This window comes from Dermochelys coriacea, chromosome 24, assembly GCF_009764565.3.
Source record: "Dermochelys coriacea isolate rDerCor1 chromosome 24, rDerCor1.pri.v4, whole genome shotgun sequence".
Taxonomy (NCBI): domain Eukaryota; kingdom Metazoa; phylum Chordata; order Testudines; family Dermochelyidae; genus Dermochelys; species Dermochelys coriacea.
Window position 1 is genome coordinate 7,170,248 of NC_050091.1, and position 22,364 is coordinate 7,192,611.

At 41.0% G+C, this 22,364-nt stretch overlaps 1 protein-coding gene across 1 annotated transcript; it reads right to left on the minus strand.

Moving 5' to 3' along the window:
* Window positions 1-1,746: 1,746 nt before the first annotated feature.
* LOC119847843 (cathepsin K-like) lies at window positions 1,747-16,498 on the minus strand. Its single transcript, XM_038382978.2, has 9 exons — window positions 16,263-16,498; window positions 15,616-15,798; window positions 14,284-14,418; window positions 12,902-13,024; window positions 12,114-12,272; window positions 10,572-10,796; window positions 7,039-7,204; window positions 4,670-4,775; window positions 1,747-3,440 (listed from the first exon to the last, which is right to left on the minus strand). The coding sequence occupies exons 3-9, from the start codon at window positions 14,410-14,412 to the stop codon at window positions 3,341-3,343; spliced, it is 1,008 nt and encodes a 335-aa protein (XP_038238906.1). The 5' UTR covers window positions 14,413-14,418; window positions 15,616-15,798; window positions 16,263-16,498; the 3' UTR covers window positions 1,747-3,340.
* Window positions 16,499-22,364: the final 5,866 nt, after the last annotated feature.

Below are 22,364 nucleotides of genomic sequence, written 5' to 3' on the forward strand. Positions count from 1 at the left end.
AGCCTATGTAAGAAAAAGACCCAAAAATCAGGACCGTCCCTATAAAATCGGGACATCTGGTCACCCTAGCTGTAGTGCGGACGCGCCCTTACGACCTGGGCTTCTGCTTTAAAGGGCTCCTTCGGCGTCAGAGGCTGCCCTAGCCAAAACAGAGGGGGAAGATGTGCAGCTGGGCAAAGGAAAGAGCGTCACTGGCCCAAGGCAGGACTCTGCAGGGCACAAGGAGCAAGAAGCTGGGCTGGGGCAGTGCGGGGAGCCTGGAATTAGGGCCAGCGGGGAAACTGAGACCCCTGGGTGCGGGGGGTCGCAACTCGTTGGGGCGGAATCCGAGCCGCCTCATGAGGGCGCAACGCGCCGCGCGCGCTGGCCCGGGAAAAGACCCGCGCTAGTGCTGCCCGGCGGCGGCCGCCGCTCCCTCACCCTGCCCGCGCCGCGCGCACAGTAACCGTCCCCTGCCCCGCCCCCGCAGGGGCAGAGCGCACCTCCCCTGGGCCCGCGCGCTGACCGCTTTCCCGCCCTTTCCTCTCACGCGCTCGGCGCGCGCGCATCGTGACCGGCTTTCTCCCCCGCGCACTCGTTCCTTGCGGCCGCGTGCAAAGGCTTCCCCGCCTTTTTGGCCCGGCGCCTCAACTGACTTTAGCGCCGCTGATCCCTCCGCGAAGGGCCGTGTGCAAAGAGCCCGCGCTGCCTACCCCAGGGCTCCCTTCTCACCACGCCCTGGGGCTAGGGTGCAGAGCCTGCCGCCTTTCCCCATGGCACCGTTGGTCCCCCACCCCCACCTTGTGTGGGGCCATGTGCCAAGGCTCCTCGCACCTTCTTCCCCTCACGCTTTTGCCTCCCCGCGACCCTAGGGTCACATACAAAGGCCTGGTCCGCACTGAAAAATTAGATTGCCCGAGCTGCGTGGCTCCAGGCCGTGAAAAATGTTGCGCCCTGTGCTCTGATTTAAGGTCGCCCTAGCGCTCTGGCGCAGCCAGATTAACCGCAGCAGCGGGAGAAGCCTTTCCACCCATGGCGGAAGTGCCTATGCTATGGCGCTCCAGGGGCACCGCTGTGGTTTGGACAGAGCCAAAGGCTCGTCGTTCTTTTTCTTCTCCTGCTATTGCCTCCGTCTGTCTGCCCCGTCGCACCACGTGCAATGGCTCTTCCTCGTGCCCCATTGCCTCCCATCCAGCGCCACTTGCAACATGCTTTCCCCCTCTCTAGTCGTTGCCTCTTGCACCACTCCTAGGGCCATGTCCAAAGACTCCACACCTTTCCCCTGCCCGCTGCTAGCCTAGACTTCACAGGGGGCTGGCCTGGGGAAGGGAAACTGGGGTTGCAGTTCGCTGGAAGAGGGGGAATCCGGACCCACACATGGGGATGTGTGTAAAGCACAGAGCCATTGAAACACCCACACTTGTGTAATGGTATTAGACTCATATTCTGTAATAGTTACAGACTGTAGGAGGACAGGATCATAAAAACGTTAGATCATATTGGATAGTCCATCTCATAGGGTGTATACACGATAGGACAGACAGACACAAGTATAGCCTAATAAATATGGCAATTTTTGAGGGAAAGTATTAAGAGAGGAATATATTCCATGTTATTTTTTCATCGTTCTACATTTCTTTGCCAGAAATGGAATTGGGTTTTTGTTTAAACTATTTTTGTGACCTGTGTTTTGAAAAATATTTATTGTGCAATATTTAAAAAACAATAACATCTAAGTTAAAAATTAAACTAGCCAATTATCAAGCCTTGTCTTTCAGGTTCTGCTTTTATTTAGTAAAAAAGGACAAAAACATCAAAGTTTCCGCTAATAAGCACTCTAATTAAGTGTCCTTTACTGTCCTGGTGCTATCTACACAATACTGTACCTACACTGATCACCACAAACTAAAGCTTCTGTGGGAAGTAATGCATGCAAAATCTTACAATCAGCCTTTTAAATAAGTTTTGAGAAAACATCTTTGCTTGTCATTTAACAATACATAATTTTAAATTAATAAAAACCTCATACTGAAAGATTATACTAGCTGTTATCCCAGTACAATTCTTGGGGAATTAACATACTAAAACATTAATTACCAAGAAACCCAGGAAGCAGGACAAGGTAGAACACCTAACGTAGGTTCTGAATTATCATGCATGCATCTTTCTGTAATACATCACCTACCAAGAGTATAACATGAGTATTGTCAACCCCAAGCATTCAAAAATGATGAGTCACGCCCCCACCCAAAATCATGAGATTAAAAATACATTTGGGGTGCTTTTTATTTGCCTTCTGGTCTTTGAGCCTGTAGGGTCACTTGTATCACATTTTCAACAGTGATACACAACCATGAGCACTAGAAACACATTTTAAAAAATAAAAAGAAGGCTGAGAGTCTCACATAATCACAAAAATCCAAGATCTTTGAGAAAAAACACCAACTGTTGTGATACGTGGGATAAAATTTTGAGATTATTTACTGCCAGTAAATCTGACATTTAACATTGATTTTGGTGCCATAGTACATCATATCATTAGGGTTGCCAGCCCTCCAGGATTGTGCTGGAGTATGCAGGAATTAAAGATTAATCTTTAATTAAAGATTATGTCATGTGGTGAAATTTCCAGGAATTTGTCCATTATCTATTTATCATACATCGTGTCCAACTGTTTTCAGGTGTGTTTTGAGGTTCTTAAAAACCTAAGCATTAAAAAATGGCATTTTTGGCAAATTAAAAAGCAACAGTTTCACTTGCAAAACCTTGAGAAACTTGATTATAGAAAGGTTCTCAAACTTTCTGAACTATCTATCTCAGTAGTTATATGACCTCCATCATTACAAAAATTAGCATCTATTCATAGAGTGGACCATACCTTAATAAAGAGATTGTTTTGAGGACACATCTCCTTCAATTTGTGAATACATGCCCCACCTCCACTCCTGTTTGTGACACTAATAGCAATTGCCTACATAGGAAAGTAATATTAGATGCTTTCCTAATATGTTTTTAACTTCTTTTAAGGAAGCAAGGAGAACCAGTATCATGTAACTAGTTGGCTGAAGTAGTTGGTGTAGATGATTTTCTGAAAGCAACTCCAGGCTGGTTAGGGAACATGAAAGCAATATGCCAAGAGGGCTATAACTAGCACTCATGAAGTTTTATAGCAAGCAGTGATTCTTCTTACAGTAGTTTTTTGTTCTTGCATTTAACAGGTCTTTTGGGGTCCATCAAATTTGTATGATTCAAGACAGGATTTATTTATTGAAGACTACCGTTATTTGGGGAACTCGGAACAAAATGAATGTAAAAGCATGTTTGACTCTTCATTCCTGCCCACCAGGATTAAGTCTATTTTTCACATCAGTGGATAGCTGGCATATGAAGCTATTCCACAAAGGTTGCCTCTGTTTTTTGCCATCCGGACATAACCTTGATTACCCCATCTGGTTCCCCAGCTGCAGAAGAGAAACAAAGAGTATATTTGTTTTTATATATAATGTTAAATCTTAATACAGGTTCCCTGGTATTTTTTGTTTTGGGGATGGGAGGTGCTATCGACTTTTTATAGTAGGGCAAATCTTGTTACTGCTGTTCCTGACACAAAATTTAATTGTTACAGTTCCTTTTCAGTTGTGGCTGAGTGGAAGCTAGAGATGCAGAGCACTTTTACAGATTAGAGTCTGAATGTTTTATAAAAGGAGAGGTCTCCATGAAAAGCAAGATTTTAAATTAAGCATAAATAAGCCTTAACAAAAATAAAAGTGTGCTCCTAGAGCTCAGAATGCAGCACTTCTCTGAAACCATTGCACACTAGAAGTGCATTATAAATAATAAGAAATACAAATAAGCATACCCAGAATTCACTTTGCAGACAGGGATGTATCAATAAACACATAATTGTTATATTTGTCAGAACACAGATACCCTGTTAAAGCTCAATAGTTGGGTAATGGTAATAAGCACACATCCACACCCAAAGAAAGACTAAAAATGGGAAAAAGACTTCCACAACCTTCTTGAAAAGAGTACTGAGCATGCCCATTAGTTTCATAATTATTATCTGTTTGGTTTGCATTTGAGAATTTTGCAGAATTATCTTATATTTTACTTCAGACCCACACAATACATGTATTTCCTCTTTGCAGGCCACTAGTCCAGCAATACATCAAAATTATTATGCATTGGAAATCATTTAAAAAACATAATGTCAGAGTTCAGGGCCAAAATCTAGGTCTATAGTAAATCATATGAATACATGTTTTTGTAATTGAAAAAGTTCAGTGAAATTTCAGGTAAAATTAAATGTATACACTTGTCTTCTGGAATGAACTATTCCTCTCTGTTTTTGAAACTCAAAGTCTTTAACTTTGTGCTGGTCCATGAGAATCAGAAAACAAAACTGATTAGAGAAAGGGAATGAAATTAACTAAACTAATTTGTGTCAAGCTGCCTGTCGTGCAAAACATAAACAGAATTAATAGTGAAAAGTAATTTAGAATTTTAAAATATTCTTTAATTTTTAATAATCAGAGACATGGCTAACAGAACAGTTAAAGACTTTTAAAACATATTTTATTTATTTTGATACTGTCCTTGTAAAGTACTAAACCAGTTCTTTAAGATGAAATTATATTTTAAAGAATTTTTAGGAAAGATATTTTAATTAAAGAAAACTCATCCTTACCTGTTTTTGACGAGCCAATATGGCACACCTCTGTCCACACAATATCCCACAACAAGAATGGCATGGTTTAAACTTGAGGAACTGCATTCTGAGTCATAGTACACACCTGAAAATGTTTTATTTATTTATTTATGAAACAGCAGTGCCCAGGAGCCCCAATCAGGAGCATTGTGCTCCTGTGATAGGCATTGTATAAATGCATAGGAAGACAAAGTCTCTGGCCCAAAGAGGTTACAGTCTAAAGCCCCAATTCTGCAATGAGTTCCACACAAGTACAAAGGTACACCCATGTGGAGCTCATTGCTGGACTGTGGCCTAATTTAAGACAAGAGCTAATGAATGAGTATATAACTGTAGGACAGAAGTGGGAAGGGATGACCAGGGTGACAGTTCAAAAAAACCTATGGTTGCCTAGGTTAACTATATATACCACTTAAGGTTTCTAAATCATTTAAAAGAGAGAGATGTAAAAATGATATAAAACAGAACAAAGATACAATTGGCGAATCTGCATTTGATTTTGAAACCGTTTTCCTAAAACAGGTAACAGGTCAATGGATTGCTGTTTTGGAAACCTGAACCTCACAGGTACAGGATATACTGTTTCACCAATGCTGTAAATGGAGGTAGCCTCATCACTTAGTCTAATCAAAAACAATTTGGGAATCTGACCCTGTAATCCTTTATTATGTGAAATTGATGGATCTACTTCTAAATTGGCTTTGCAGGACCAGATGTTAAGATGAATTCTTTTAAGTTCCCAAGCTTCTCTCACTGTTCGAGCACACACAGGAAGACGATTGATTGGTTTCCTTACATCTTTTCCTAAAGTCAGAGAGCCCCTAGTATATCAGCAGAATTATTTCTAAATAGGATGTTTCCCGAACCCCAATAATTTAATAGAGTCATAGATTCCAAGGCCAGAAGGAATCACTGTGATTATCTAGTCTGACTTCTTGTATAACACAGGCTGTAAAACTTCCTCAGAATAATTCCTAGGGCATATCTTTAAAAAAAAATCCAATCTTGATTTAAAAATGGTCCATGATGGAGAATCCATTATGACCCTTGATAAGTTGTTCCAATAGTTAATTGGAAAAAAAAATGCATGTCTTCTTTCCGGTCTGAATTTGTCTAGCTTCATCTTCTAGTCATTGGCTCTTGTTATACCTTTTTCTGCTAGTTTGAATAGCCCATTATTAAATGTTTGTTCCCCATATAGATATTTATAGAATGTGATCAACTCATCCCTTAAATTTTCCAGGGCTGGTCTTCGACCCTGAATCAGCAAACCACTTACTAGCATGTACTTCACTTTAGGCATGTGAGCAGTGTGACAGACTGACATGTACAAACTTTATTGAATTAAGTTAAAGCTTACTGAATTATGTTTAACATATTTGGAGTTGTATTAAAAATGCAAATATGTATGCACTATTGTGGGATTGTATGGAACTTCAAAATACTTTTTGGAACACTACTTGTAAAGTGAATTTCCTAGACCGTACTTAAGAGGAGGGAAATGCAAATTATCCCCTCCTGAGCTTGCCTATTGAAGCTACACCCTGGGGAGAGACCAGTTACCTACTCTTGGAAACTCCAGATGAAGGACACTGAACCTTATAAAAAGTGGACTAAACACATTATGAGAGCACTTGTTCTGAGCTGAAGCTGTGATGAACTTGTAGCCCAAGGAATCCACTTGGGTCAGAATCTGAATGACTGCTTCTGCCAGAATCTATGTTAGGGTTGTTGGGGTGAATTCTGGTGAGCTTATTAATATGCATGTAGGTTCTTTTATTGTTTTTTATGTGTTTTCTCCGTAATGCTTTTTATTGTAAGAATAAAATAGGCTTGCATAGGAAGAACTGTGTGGTACTTAAAACTTTTGACAATCATTCTGTTATCAAGAAGTACTTGTGGGACCTTAGGTGCCACTAGTACTCCTTTTCTTTTTGCGGATACAGACTAACACGGCTGCTACTCTGAAATTCTGTTATCAGTCTCTGAAGAGAAAGCAAGCAGGTATGGTTGGGGAGCCTATTTCTTCTGGGAATAATAAAGTGAAGAAAGGGAACTGTGTGCATCCTGGAAATAACCCAGTAAGAAGGGAGAGAGACATGTGTCTGCACCCAAGAGAGGCAATGGCTGGGGAGCTGGAAGCCTGAGAATGGTACCCTTGCTAGACCATTGAGGAAAAATACAGGTGCAGTTGCCCTGAACCGTGGCAAGTAGTTCTGTTCATTTCAGTGGAGCTATTCACATGCTTGAAGTTAGGTTTGTGTTTTGTTGATTCAGGGTCTTTGTCTCTAATTTTGTTAAGAACTATTTAGATCTCAGAAAATACAGGGAAAGAGAAAACTGCTTACCACTGTGGTATTGTTGGAAGGATCTCAAACTTGCATCTATAGCAACAGATACTGGTCCCACTGAAGCCACTGTCCTTTCAAGATAAGTTTCACTTCCCTTAGGTATGCTTTTATAGCTGACACAGGTGGCAGCCCGTCCAGAAGTTTTATAACGGCAATTCTTGTTCTGTAGAAGATGGCAGACAGAGATATAAGGGCACAATAAGTATGGCAAGTAAGTTAATGCCAAGTTTTATTATCATCTTCATTAATTAACAGAATCCTGTAACCCAGAGGTATATAACATACTGGTTTATTCAGATCTGTTTGTGTGTTTTAGTTCCTTTCCAGTAATTTAGCTCATCCCAGAAAATAGAACTTACTTTTTCACTGTACAAGGTGAGTGAGGAAATATCTTTTATTGGACCAACTTCTGTTGGTGAAAGAAACAAACTTTTGAGCCACACAGAGCTCTTCTCCAGGTCTGGGAAAGGTAATTAGAATGTCATAGCTAAATACATGGTGAAAGAAATTGTTAAGGATAGGGAGTTAACACATGAAGAGGAAGTGGGCAATTAACCATTTATCGTGGGACCAACACAGCTACAATACCACTCCAAACAACTTGTTCACTGTACACTCATGTACTAGCTTGACACACTCCATCCAGTAAATGCCAGTACAGAATATATGTATTAGTCAATATATTGCAATATTATCTGACTCTGTGGTATGCTGGTATATGAAATGGCACCATTATTTCCAGGGCCCCATGTACAGGATGGATATAAATTCTGATTCAGTGGCATGGTTTCCTACTTTTTGTGGCACTTACACTGAAAATGTTGCCACAAATACAGGTAAAATTCAAAATGTGGTGTTTGATTCCATTTAATTAAATGAACAATGTCAACTTCAAAACAATCGCTCTTCTGTCAGAATTGTTTTAAACCCGTTGTTACAGAATGTAACACCTGAAATTACTATAATTGAAAAAGATCACAGAAAAAAATATTTTTCTCTACTTTACAGTTTGTTTGCTTTGCACGTGTGTCAGCTCTTTATGTGTAGTCTGTTTCACAGTTTCCCCTGTATAGTCAGTTACCCCTGTTGTTTGTGTGAATCTTTCACAGAGCAACAAGACTGACAAAAAGCATTTTTAAAAAATAGGAAAATGATTGCAAAACCACAAAAATTGGCAGTTGGCCTCATGCAGCTAGCTTATCTGATCTTATCATTATATTAAATTGAATAGAATTCAGGTAGATGGTGCCCCTTTAAATACGAAAATATACTAGACAATAGTACAATATCCCTGGTTTTTAAATATTAAATTAAATCTTACTGATTTTCCAGTGCTTTGCACCAAGCTTGTTTCTGCTCTCACACGAGTTTTAAACAAGAGTAACTCTCCTGACTTCAGTGAATTTACTGTTGATTTACACCAGGGCAACATAGAGCAGTATCATGCCTGTCTTCTGTAGTCATCTATACCTGTGCAAAGTCAGTATTAAGTTGGCATACAATTTTACCAGATAGATTCATAGATACTAAGGTCAGAAGGGACCATTCTGATCATCTAGTCCAACCTCCTGCACAACGCAGGCCACAGAATCTCACCCACTCACTCCTACGAAAAACCTCACCTATGTCTGAGCTATTGAAGTCCTCAAATCGTGGTTTAAAGACTTCAAGGAGCAGAGAATCCTCCCTCAAGTGACCCGTGCCCCATGCTACAGAGGAAGGCGAAAAACCTCCAGGGCCTCTTCTAATCTGCCCTGGAGGAAAATTCCTTCCCAACCCCAAATATAGCGATCAGCTAAACCCTGAGCATATGGGCAAGATTCACCAGCCAGATACTGCAGAAAATTCTTTCCTGGGTAACTCGGATCCCATCCATCTAATATCCCATCTCAGTGAATTAGGCCTATTTACCCTGCATATTTAAAGATCAATTAATTACCAAAATCACATTATCCCATCATACCATCTCCTCCATAAACTTATCGAGTAGAATCTTAAAGCCAGATAGATCTTTTGCCCCCACTGCTTCCCTTGGAAGGTTATTCCAAAACTTCATTCCTCTGATGGTTAGAAACCTTCGTCTAATTTCAAGTCTCAACTTCCTGGTGCCAGTTTATACCCATTTGTTCTTGTGTCCACATTGGTGCTGAGCTTAAATAATTCCTCTCCCTCTCCTGTATTTATCCCTCTGATATATTTATAGAGAGCAATCATATCTCCCCTCAATCTTCCTTTAGTTAGGCTAAACAAGCCAAGCTCCTTAAGTCTCCTTTCATAAGACAAGTTTTCCATTCCTCGGATCATCCTAGTAGCCCTTCTCTGTACCTGCTCCAGTTTGAATTCATCCTTTTTAAACAAGGGAGACCAGAACTGCACACAGTATTCTAGGTGAGGTCTCACCAGTGCCTTGTATAATGGTACTAAAACCTCCTTATCCCTCCTTATCCCTATCTTCTGATGCATCCTAAAACTGCATTAGCTTTTTTTCACAGCCATATCACATTGGCAGCTCATAGTCATCCTATGATCAACCAATACTCCAAGGTCCTTCTCCTCTTCCATTACTTCTAATTGATGCGTCCCCAGCTTATAACTAAAATTCTTGTTATTAATCCCTAAATGCATAACCTTACAATTCTCACTGTTAAATTTCATCCTATTACTATTACTCCAGTTTACAAGGTCATCAAAAGGACATCATTGTACACCCAATTTGCACTGACTTTGAACAGTTACAAATGACTACACCAGGTGCAAGGCAGTGGAAAATGAGGTCCAGTTTATTTGGCTTCCCCACTGCATTTTCAGTTTTCAGTACGCAACAGTGTTTGTTTTTTTAAAATTAATAACACATAACTGCATGGTAGAAGTTGTCAATAGGAAGCTGGAAGTGTTGGCAGCTGGCTAGTGAACAGCTTTGGGGTTTGGACACTCCAAAAGTTGTGGGAAGCAGTTGAAGATTGTGAAAAAAGCATATTAGCTACATATGTTTGCTAAAATAATCAACAGTGAAATAGTTAATACTTATTTAAATTGCCATAATTATGAATGAAGTGGTTCACACTTCTCTGGGAGTTGTTCTTTCAAGCACTCGGAGACTCAGGAAGACAATATGGTATTAGGATTACACTTGGGTCCTGTTTGGAAGGTTTTCATAAACATATAGAATTTTTGTTGTTGTTGTTGTTGTTAAATGAAAGCTTATATTCTGGAACCCAGATCTGTGGTAAGGAATGGATTCTGCTGCAAATTTTGCAGCCACACAATTGTGGAATATTCAAGGCCCTAATTATTTCTAGATGACGTTAAAAAAAGACATCACTGTGTATTTAAATTGAGTTAAAATATGCAGCAAGCAAGAAGGAAAAAAACCCCAAATATATTAAAATGTTAATATAACCATAGTATAAAGTAGAGGTTTGAGTCCTCCCCCTGATTTGTCTTTTAGATAAAACAGTTTATGATAAAATACAGACTTTTCCAATATTTTACCTCCCCAAAGAAACGCCTCTGGCTAAGGTGATACTCACCTGACCTTCATATGGATACGATGTTTCTGAGTCAATGCCACGGTTGTTTATAACATATCTGAAAGCATTAGTCATAAAGCCTCCATTGCAACCATGGTTGCCATAGCTCCAGGAGCAGTCTACTAGGTTCTGGGGACTAAGTGACACCAAACGCCCTGTTTTCTTCTTCAGTTGTCCTTCCAAGGCTCCCACAGCACTGAAAGCCCAACAAGAACCACAAGATCCCTGTGGCACATTGTAAGGTTCAACAACAACAAAAAAGGAGAGACGTTATGGCAGGTGTCATTAATAGTTTAATTATACATTTAAGACAGCAACACTGATGTAACTCCACTGGCATTATTCCTGATTTACAGTAGCATAAGTGAGAGAAGAGTGAGGGACACAATGCAGTTGGGAGATAGGTATCTTTAACGGTCTGAGAAGTAAATATAGCTAATCTACTTGCAATTCTTGGAGACATATAGCTTCCATAAAATGAGTTTGATAACAATTTTTGCTAACCCAACCCATGAAGCAATATGAATTGGATACATTAAGTAGTGGAATGATAACTCTTAGTTGAAAATGGGTTATGCAGCTTTTCAGATGACAGTTAAAATCCAGTCGATGGCAACAGTGACTTTTTTTTTTTTCTGTGCAATGGCTATTCAGTGTCTTATGTGAATTGGGTCAGATTCCCCAGGTTCTTTTGCAGCACAAAGTGGCCTTAAACCAGCCAGAGATTTTCAACAAAGAATTCTCCTTGTGTAGGAGGAATGTCTGCTGATGAAGAGCTGGATGGTATAGCTGCCTCCCCAATCCCATGAAAGGGGGCAAGAGGCAGCGTAGTGGAGCTGAACTCCAGTATGGCTGATGATCCTATGCATAAAGGGTCTTATTCCTTCAGTGCCATCCTTTACACAACAACATAAATTAGAGCAGGATCCAGCAGTCCTGATTCAAGGTGGCAGAACTATCTCCCTGCAACCACCACTCTTCACTACATTCAAGACTGCTTGGGTATAGTGCAAATCAGTGCCATTGAGTTTAGTGTCCTCGGTCCAGTTCCTAGCTGATAGGTGTCCACCCCACAAAAAACACTTCCATGTTTGATACTAAGATCAACCATCCCCTCTCCTTTCAGATCAGGGCTGATGCATGTTGGTAGGAGGTCAGTGAGGGAGAAGCTTGCATTGCTATTGCCTATGCTGTACTCTGTCTTCTCTGTATAAAAGCAAAGAATTTAATTCTCTGCTTTTGTTAATGACTCTTTTCACCTACATTAATGCTAAGGTTATTTAAAAAATAAATTAAATTGAATAAACAACTTCAAAGGAAGAGGCATGTTTTTTGCATAAAATAAATTACATGTTGACATGGATAATGCAGATATGTAGATATTTTCATAGAATGTCATTTACAAAACATTGTATTGATGTGACCATGCAGTTCTTCCTCAGCAATGTGAGGAAGGGGATGGGAGATTTGCACTACTCTGCAATTATGTGGCTTGCAGTATTCATTCTCCACCTACTGTAATTTCCACCTCTGAGTTCGCACCTGGTTCTTTACATTGGTGACATAACCACTCTTCCTCCAATCTATGCAGTGTGGGCCCTGATCCTGAATATTTTCTTGAGGCCAATCAACTGTAAGGTTATCCATTTCTGAGTCGGATACCCTGAGCCCTGTCATTGTAGCCGTTACTTCCTCAGATGTCTGTTTAAAAAAAAAAAAAAAGGAATAGAGTATATTAAATCAGTAACTGGTCATACTGCTGTCAGGCAAGTGCCCTAATTGGCCAACTTTGTAGCAGTTGACAAATACAAGGCAGAAAACGTCTAAGATTTAAACTGTAGATATACTATAAAGAGTGGCTGTATAAAATGGCACCTCCTTATTCAACGGGGCTTGATACAAAGCCCACTCCTTTAATAATTCTCTGCTCTTTTTACTTGAGGATCTCAAAGCACAGAGCAAAGGAAGGTGAGTATTATCCTCATTTTACAGATGTCTAAGGATACACAGTTATTCAGTGGCAGGATTGTTAACAGAATCTAGATTTCTTGATTCCCAATCCAGTGTCCTAGCCATTGAACTATGTTACTACCCTCTGCTCCCATGTACCTCCTCAGGATCATATTACTTTTGATCATTTACTTCTAAAAGTAATCAGAATACAGGTATCTAGTTAGTGTAATTAATTACACTAGCAATCCTGACCAAGGTGAGGGAAAATCTTTTTACAATTATTATAACTTCTTTAAAAAAAAAGAGCTTGAAACAATAATGCCTAGATTAAAATGTCACTACATAATTTGAGAACAAAGTAGCATGAGGAAATTTACCATGTCTGCAAAGCCATTCATGGCCATTGTGTATGAATGCATTCCCTTTGACTCTTCCAAGTTATGAACTGTAACAATTTTCAGGGTTTTTTCCCAGATCAAGCGCCTGGAAAGCTCTTCCTCCTGAAATAATGAAAGAAATGGGAACATTTTTTGGCCACAAAAATCAGGTTAATAAAAAATTAATTTTTTTGGCAGGATAAGGTTGTTTTTGTGATTATTTTCCAATGGGAAATTTCCCAATGAAACTACATTTTTTTGTTTCATTTTAAATAGAAATTTCATTTTGTTTTGTTTTTCTTCTAAAATTTTCACTGTCTTTTCTTCTTTTTTTCCCTTATTGCGACAATAAGATGAATAATGTATAGTTTGGGAGAAAGAGGACTCCCAAGTTTTCCTTTTTTTCCTTTTTCCCTTTTCTACTCTAACTTTTTAAACTTCTTCCATTTTGCAGCAGTTACATAATGGCAAAAGGAAAAATGAAATATGCTATTCTAGCTTTTCAAAAGTTGGAGAAGTTTTGCCAAGTTACAGAGTAGAGAAAGGAAAAAACGAAAGAGTAAAAAGTGGGAAAAAAAAGATATCTTTCATTATTACATTCAGTAGCAAAAATAAATGGAGAAATAGAGAAAAGGGAAAAAACTAAAATCATACGTTTCAAAAGTTTGACTAATTTTTAGTTTTTTAAAACCACAACAAAAATCTCAAAATGAATCCGACACAATGAACATTTTTTGTTTCAAAATTTTCAGGTGACAAATTGAAAAATATCAAATGAATCATTTGAAATGAAAATTTTTCATAAGGCAAAAATGGGTTCAGTTCTCATTAAATTGTTGAGCATGGACAATGTAATTACAATTTTTAAATATTATGGAGCACTCTGCTTCTTTCTGGTAATTTCCATGGGCAGGAAATGTACACCAGATTGAGAGTGAGTAAAGTTATTTTTTTCCTTACAGGAATTTGAGGAAATCAGATCAAAACATAATTGCTTTGGATGAAAAATATTAAGATTGTTTCTCTCCACTTGTGGTATAGTCCAAGAATGTAAATTAGCTTATTAGAAACACAAACTCTTGAGCTGCACTTTGTAGGCACATTGAAGCAACCTTCAGTTGGAAGTGTAAGAAACCCTTACCACAGTTCAGATATCACTAATAAATAGTTGTGGAGCTGCTCATGATCATATTTAATCCAGATATACCATGATGTTGAACATTTAAGTCTCCAGAACTCTATTCAGTTCTTCTGTTTGTCTTGGCCACTAAATTATTAATCAGTAAAAAGAATCAACCAGGTAGTAGTGGGTATGGTTCTGCCTATGAGTGTTTAGTGCAATATACCATAAAAATAAATATTTAGAATGCAAAGATAATTACCTCACTGCTGTACTGCTTTTGGTAGATTGTCTTCCAGCTTTCCCAGTCTGAATCAAGGGTAGGATCCCTGCCTATGTTGGCAACAGATGCTGCTACCAGAAGCAGTAAAACACTGCCCACTGTTAGCATCTTAAACTGCAAAAGATATAAAATGGATGTCATATACACAATGTATTACTTTCTTCCCATCACAATCCAGGATCTTTGAAGAGCTCAAGGGAATGGCACAGGCACACGGCAGGTCCTGTGTCTGTGCCTATGCTCTCTCCCCACACAAATATGTATCCAATGGGCCTGATTCTCCACTGCCTTGCATCTTGTCATTTCCATGTGTGCAGAATGTAAAATGTATACCAAAACAGAATTCTCCACTCACAGCAGTGGCATTGTGTAACACTCACACTGCAGAGGGGTAAAATGACAGCTATGGTGCAAGGCAGTGGAGAATCAGTTTCAATATTTAGAGAGAGTAGAACTTTCATAGTAAATTTACAGAATTGCAAAGTGTAGTGGTGGTGCCGTTGTCCCTTCCCCTCTGGGTCGGAGGGAGGCCACACCGCCTCACTTTGTTCTCCCTTAGTATCAGGGGAATTAGCATAGGCGTTAGCGTCCCGACTGGTTTAGCGGGTTGTGCAGCTCACCGTCTAGGGTGCTCAGGCCCTACAAGCATGGACTGCGTCCACCTTAGTCTATGGCCTGGGGCCCTTGGGGCAGGGCCAACACTGGCATTAAGTCGCTTCAAACCCATCAGGCCAGGGCGGAGCAATCCCAGCAGTCAATTAGCTCTGGCATCTGGAGGCAGAGGTAGGCTAAACCCAGAAATCACTCAGCTCTGGTCCGTTGGTGCAAAGACAGAGCAGCCCAGTAGTCAATTCGCTCTGGGCTCCGGTTATAGAGCCAGAGCAAATCCAGGCATCAATCAGCCCTGGCTTCATGATACAGCCAAAAGCCCACCCAGCGGTCAATGAGTTCTGGGCTCTTGTAGCAGAGCCAGAACAAGCCAGCAGTTAATTAGCTCTGGGCTCTGGCAGCAGAGCCAGAGAAAACCCAGGGGTCAGGCGTCCTAGCTCCAGCGGACGACCAACGAACCCAGCCTGCTGGACCTGGCATGGGGAGGCTGCCACCCCAGGAGTGGTGTGGCAGGTGGGGTCCGGGCCCACGCTACTCCACCGGACCCCAACCCAGAGCCTTAAGAGTAGTGGAATGGTCCGCCACTGGGTCAGAGGGGATCCCAGCCACAACATGCTGATCGTCCCTCAGGTAGAGCTGTAGCCAGACTAAGGTCGGCTGTCCCTGGGCTACTTCCTCCCCTCCCCTCCCCTCGGGATGTACCTGGAGTAGCGGGCGTCGTCTGTCTCCTCTGGATAGGTGGCCCACGACAGTCCTGACAGGTCGGTGGCTGCAGTAAGTTCACAGGGCTCAGCAGCAGGATTGGTGGCCGGGAGCGAGCAGGGTCCTTCTGCTTCCTCCAGTGTCTTGGCCCCAGCTGAGCAGGAGGGAGGCCAAACCGCCTCACTACACAAACATTTTAATCCATATTTGAAACATTCCTCCAAAATAGTCACAAATAATATTACACTATGAAAACCAGTGAAGTATGCCCAGTATTTGTGAATCTGCTTTCCGATCATTTCCAACGTTTACTCCTAGATCTTTAAAAGAGAAGAGCAGCTATCATACTCACCACTGGACCCCCTTATTGGTCGAGACCGAGAACAGAATAAGCCATAGAAATTTAACCCCCCACTTATCCCATGAGGTACTCCCTCTGGGATAGCGTGGAGTCCCATTTAGCAGGGCAATGTGAAGGAAGCTCACTGAGCCGTTGTGTCTGTTTTGTTATGGACAGGAGATGTCACTTCTGTCTTTGGGACTGTTGACCCTGCACGCTTCACTGCATTAAATGTACGAGGGGGCAGAAATAGAGAAAAACAGAGAAAGTAAGACAAGTCAATACACGTAGCATATATGCAAATTACCTGTTAAATTGCTGTGATCCTGAGACAGTACTCCTTCTTTGCACTTACGGACCAGGCTGAGGACAACAGAGCACAGACCAGGTTTACCAAGTCTGGATGTAGCAAAGGTTCCCGGGTGCTTTATAAAGTCAAGGATCCAGCGGTCAACCGGAGAAGTTCCCTGTGCAGAGATTTCATTTTCTTTAAATGTGCTTTCTGTCATGAGAATAGATTATTTCTTGCTCAAGACTTGTTTTGTAATAATTAAGCCAGCACAAAAATCAAGCGGAAGGGAACAAAAGCAGAACCCTTTGGAACTGAAAGCATATAACTGAACTCAAACTCTCATATCAGGATTGAGGCACTTTGCTTGGGGCCATGGTGGGAGATGCTTACAGTGCCACTGCCTTGTCTCTCTCACCAACAGAAGTTGGTCCAATAAAAGATACTACCTCACCACTTTAACTCTTTAGTTCTATACTTCAGTTTTTCTACACTAAACCAAGAACTTCACCCTCCAAGTTATGCATCTGACACTTTTCAACTACAGGTTTTAGAGTAGCAGCCGTGTTAGTCTGTATTCGCAAAAAGAAAAGGAGTACTTTTGGCACCTTAGAGACTAACAAATTTATTAGAGCATAAGCTTCACAAAAGCTTATGCTCTAATAAATTTGTTAGTCTCTAAGGTGCCACAAGTACTCCTTTTCTTTTTTCAACTACATTATCACTAGATTTGCTGAAAAACACATTAAATAAAAGAATTCCCAGTGAAGAGGCATTTTTAAATGAAATCAAACTAATCTACATTTTGAGGTGATTAATGCAGATAAGTTGATAATTTCACAGATTTCCATTTGCAAGCATTTTACTGGAGTGAGCAGACGATCCTTAGTAATGCAAGGACAGGGGTAGGAGATTTGCATGGCTCAGAAAACATGGTCATTTCAGTTTTTATTTTCCACCTGCTTTAATTTCCAACTTTGCATTCACAGCATGTATTTTACTTTGGTGACATAACCTTTTCTCTTTTGTTCCAGGCTGGGTGCTGAATAGTTTCTTCAGGTCAATAGTCTATAAGGTTATTCATTTCTGAGTCAGAGATCTTGAGCCTGATGATCATAGAAGCTACTCCAAAGCTTCCTCCAAAGTCTACTTAAAAAAGAAAGAAAGAAAAAAAGAAGAGAGAATACAGAAAAAAATTACCAGTATTTACCAGTGTGCGAGTGCAACATGAGTCAATGGATCTGCTTTCTTTTAGTATCCGAAGTTTAGATACGCTGATTTTAGTGACAAAATGAAAGTGCTTTATGCTCCTATTGGCCCTAAAGATCAAACACAGCTAAGTGAGCCGGATTCTGTTCTGGTTTGTATCAACAGAACTGTTAACTAAGTTCCAGTTGCAGGAACTAAGTTACATCTGTGCAATTCCATCAGAGACATGGAGTCAGACTGGGATAGCTGGGGGCATAATTTTAAGACAATGAGGTTGCGGAGGTATAAGTGAGGGCAGAGTTTGGTGAGCAAGTTCTTTATTCTTGGTGATCAAGAAGTACCCAGCTTGAATTTCAGATCCCAAGTCCAGTGTGCAGTGGCAGCTACGAAAAAAAATCTTTTTATTTGCAAACTGATCAGACTTGCTCTGTAGATAACATGGAGAGCCATAATGCCATTTTTAACATGACTTATTAGCCACACTTCAAGCCCTTGATCCTGCAACCAAGGTTGTTGAGTCCCATTGCAAGTCTGAATAGAGGCTATGCTTGGGCACAAAGAGGGTTAACTGCTTGACATAGGCCTCCACGGTGAGAGAAAATCAATCTCAAGTTTCTTGCACGCCTACTCCCTGAGGCCAGGTGTACACTACAGACCTACGTTGGTATAACTACATTGCTCAGGGTGTAAAAATCCACCCTCCTGAGCAACATAGTTATACCAACCTTAACCCCCACATGCAGACAGCACTATGTCCATGGGAGAGCTTCTGCACTATAAGGTGGGTAGAAAGCTGGCTAGATTGTCGGGCTCAACGGGTAGTGATCAATGGCTCCATGTCTAGTTGGCAGCCGGTGTCAAGTGGAGTGCCCCAGGGGTCGGTCCTGGGGCCCGTTTTGTTCAATATCTTCATAAATGATCTGGAGGATGGTGTGGATTGCACTCTCAGCAAATTTGCGGATGATACTAAACTGGGAGGAGTGGTAGATACGCTGGAGGGGAGGGATAGGATACAGAAGGACCTAGACAAATTGGAAGATTGGGCCAAAAGAAATCTAATGAGGTTCAATAAGGATAAGTGCAGGGTCCTGCACTTAGGATGGAAGAATCCAATGCACCGCTACAGACTAGGGACCGAATGGCTCGGCAGCAGTTCTGCGGAAAAGGACCTAGGGGTGACAGTGGACGAGAAGCTGGATATGAGTCAGCAGTGTGCCCTTGTTGCCAAGAAGGCCAATGGCATTTTGGGATGTATAAGTAGGGGCATAGCGAGCAGATCGAGGGACGTGATCGTTCCCCTCTATTCGACACTGGTGAGGCCTCATCTGGAGTACTGTGTCCAGTTTTGGGCCCCACACTACAAGAAGGATGTGGATAAATTGGAAAGAGTACAGCGAAGGGCAACAAAAATGATTAGGGGTCTAGAGCACATGACTTATGAGGAGAGGCTGAGGGAGCTGGGATTGTTTAGTCTGCAGAAGAGAAGAATGAGGGGGGATTTGATAGCTGCTTTCAACTACCTGAAAGGGGGTTTCAAAGAGGATGGCTCTAGACTGTTCTCAATGGTAGCAGATGACAGAACGAGGAGTAATGGTCTCAAGTTGCAATGGGGGAGGTTTAGATTGGATATTAGGAAAAACTTTTTCACTAAGAGGGTGGTGAAACACTGGAATGCGTTACCTAGGGAGGTGGTAGAATCTCCTTCCTTAGAGGTTTTTAAGGTCAGGCTTGACAAAGCCCTGGCTAGGATGATTTAACTGGGACTTGGTCCTGCTTTGAGCAGGGGGTTGGACTAGATGACCTTCTGGGGTCCCTTCCAACCCTGATATTCTATGATTCTATGATTCTATGATTCTCCAGTCAACATAGCTACCACTTCTCACAAAGGTGGATTAACTATGCCGACGGGAGATAACTTTTCACTAAAGCACTATAGCACTATTGGTGCAGCTGCGCCAATGCAGCATTTTTTGCATAGACCTGCCCTTACTCTGAAGAGTGCAACCTTGAATGAGATTTTATGGCCTTTTTCGTAGTTACGTTAATGCTCACTTACATTGCTCTGGCAGCCTAAAGTGCCTTAAAGTGGGTACAAATGTATTTTATACCTACGGTGAACCCTCTTTCAACTGCCAGAGTGATGCAAAAGGGGCTTAGCAAAACTGAGAATTAGACCCATGGTCTTTTTGTTGTCTGATCATACAAGAAAATTATCTTTACAAACAGGAGAAATGGTTTGAACTAAATAGGATGAAATTCAAAAAGGACAAATGCAAAGTGCTATACTTAGGAAGGAATAATCAATTGCACAAGTAAAAATGGGAAATGACTGCATAGGAAGGAGTTCTGCAGAAAAGGATTTGGGCGTTATAGTGGATCACAAACTAAATATGAGTCAACAATGTAATACTGTTGCAAAAACAGCAAACATCATTCTGGGATGTATTAGCAGTTGTAAGCAAAAACAAGAGAAGTAATTCTTCCATTCTGCTCAACACTAAAGCTTCAACTGAAGGATTGTGTGCAGTTCTAGGCACCAGACTTTCGGAAAGATGTGGGCAAATTGGAGAAAGTTGAGAGGAGAGCAACAAAAATGATTAAAGGTCTAGAAAACATGGCCTAAGAGGAAAGATTGGAAAAACTTGGTTTGTTTAGTTGAGAGAAGAGAAGACCCAAAGCGAGGCCATGGCTGACCTGAGTTGTCTGACTCAGGCTCATGGGGCTATAAAATTGCAGTGTAGACATTCAGGCTTGGGCTGGAGCCCAGGCTCTGAGACTCGGTGCAGTGTGTCTTTAATCACACTGTAGACTTACCCTTCGTCACTGCTTCAGCTCTTGCTCACCACTCTCTGCTAACACAGGCAGGTGAAGGTGCAGACACTATTATCCAAGTCTGCCTGCTTCACTGACTTTATCACTGATTTAAGACTACCACCTTTTCTTATCTGTCCTGGAGGATAAACTAACCCCATTGTGATGATGCCTTCATGTGATTTCACCGAACTTTGCAACGTTTTCACTTCCCAGTTGCACTGATGGGTTGGTGGGGTTGTTGTGTTGTAATGGAGGGTTGCATTTTGGCACAAACTAATCCCATTGTGATGATGCCTTCATCTGATTTCACTGAAAGTTGCAACATTTTCACTTTCACAATGGAGGGTTGCATTTTGGCACAATGGTACCCTGTGTGGAAATCACACAAGCCAGTGGGTGGCTGCTATCTCATGACAGAACATCACATCATGATGCCAAAAGGATACTAGTGACTCAAACTGACTGTGAATGACAGGGCATCATAAGGCCCCATGAAAAGTAAGGCTTATCCAGTGGATAATTATGAAAATTCAGCACCTATGACTTTCAAATCGACCCCAACTTTCCCAAAATGTATTCTTGTCATCCCTACTGTTGTTTCATTGTCATGCAAGAGCAAAGAAGTCCTGTTATTTCACATAATTTTGGTCTAGGGTACAGTAAATTTAACTAGATGAGAGCATGATTATTAAAATTTTCATTTTTAATGCCTTTAAGCATATTGTTTCCTTCGGATTTAGCAACGATTAAAACAAACTAATGCTCTGTCCAAACTCACATTTTGCTTATTACTCTCCAGTAATAATTGCCCTACCACCATCCGACTTTGGCTTTCCTCATCTGGTACTGTAGTGGATAGACTGCCGAAGTAGGAGTCAGGAGCTTTGGGTTCTATTCCCACCTCTGACAGGAGCCCGCTGGGTGAGCTTGGGCATGTCACTTCCCTGTTCTGGTCTCAGTTCCCTCAGCTGTAAAATAGGATTAATGATACTGACCTTTGCAAAGTGCTTTGAGATCTACTGATGAAAAGCAATAAATAAAAGGTATGGATTATTAGTATTCCCCAATTACTTCACTCAGAAAAGGCCTGTAGGCATGAGGCCACTGACCTACCAACTTCAGTAATAAGTAATAATACATAATATCCAGTACAACAGTAATAATAATGCGTAGCATACTAATAATGCATAGTATTTATATAGTGCCATCCATCCAAATACTTCAAAACACTTTACAAAATTGAATCGATAGCATTGTCACCATTTTAGAGGTGAGGAAACTGAGGCACAGAGCATAACCAATTTATCTAAAGTCATTACAGACAGGCATTTTTCTCACTGGCATTAAAGCCATTATAATTATTTCAAAGGCATAAAAAAGACCCACGGCTCAGCGCCCGAGTCCGAATGTCTACTCCACTATTTTTAATCAGTTGACCTGAGCTCTGAGACTTGCCGCCTTGGGTTTGTTTGGTTTTGGTTTGGGTTTTTTTTTTGGCTGTGTCAGATGTACAGATGAAAGATTCTATAGCAGTGCAAAGGCTAATCAGGCCAGATCTTCAGTTGCTATAAATCAGTATAGCTCCTATTATGAATAACCCTCGGAACACAAAAAGAAAAGGAGTACTTGTGGCACCTTAGAAATTTATTTGAGCATAAACTTTCATGAGCTACAGCTCACTTCATTGGATGCATTCAGTGGAAAATACAGTGGGGAGATTTATATACACAGAGAACATGAAACAATGGGTGTTACCATACACACTGTAACAAGAGTGATCAGGTAAGGTGAGCTATTATCAGCAGGAGAGTGGGGATGGAGGGGGGGACCTTTTGTAGTGATAATCAAGGTGGGCCATTTCCAGCAGTTGACAAGAACGTCTGAGGAACAGTGGGGGGGGATAAACATGGGGAAATAGTTTTACTTTGTGTAATGACCCATCCACTCCCAATCTTTATTCAAGCCTAAATTAATTGTATCCAGTTTGCAAATTAATTCCAATTCAGCAGTCTCTCGTTGGAGTCTGTTTTTGAAGTTTTTTTGTTGAAGAATTGCCACTTTTAGGTCTGTAATCGAGTGACCAGAGAGATTGAAGTG

Coding starts and splice junctions, on each gene's coding strand:
- LOC119847843 (XM_038382978.2), bottom strand. CDS start 14,412: ATGCTAACAGTGGGCAGTGTTTTACTGCTTCTGGTAGCAGCATCTGTT. Junction 12,273..12,901: donor TGAATGGCTTTGCAGACATG/GTAAATTTCCTC, acceptor TTTTTTAAACAG/ACATCTGAGGAAGTAACGGC. Junction 4,776..7,038: donor CTTCCAACAATACCACAGTG/GTAAGCAGTTTT, acceptor AAACATTTTCAG/GTGTGTACTATGACTCAGAA.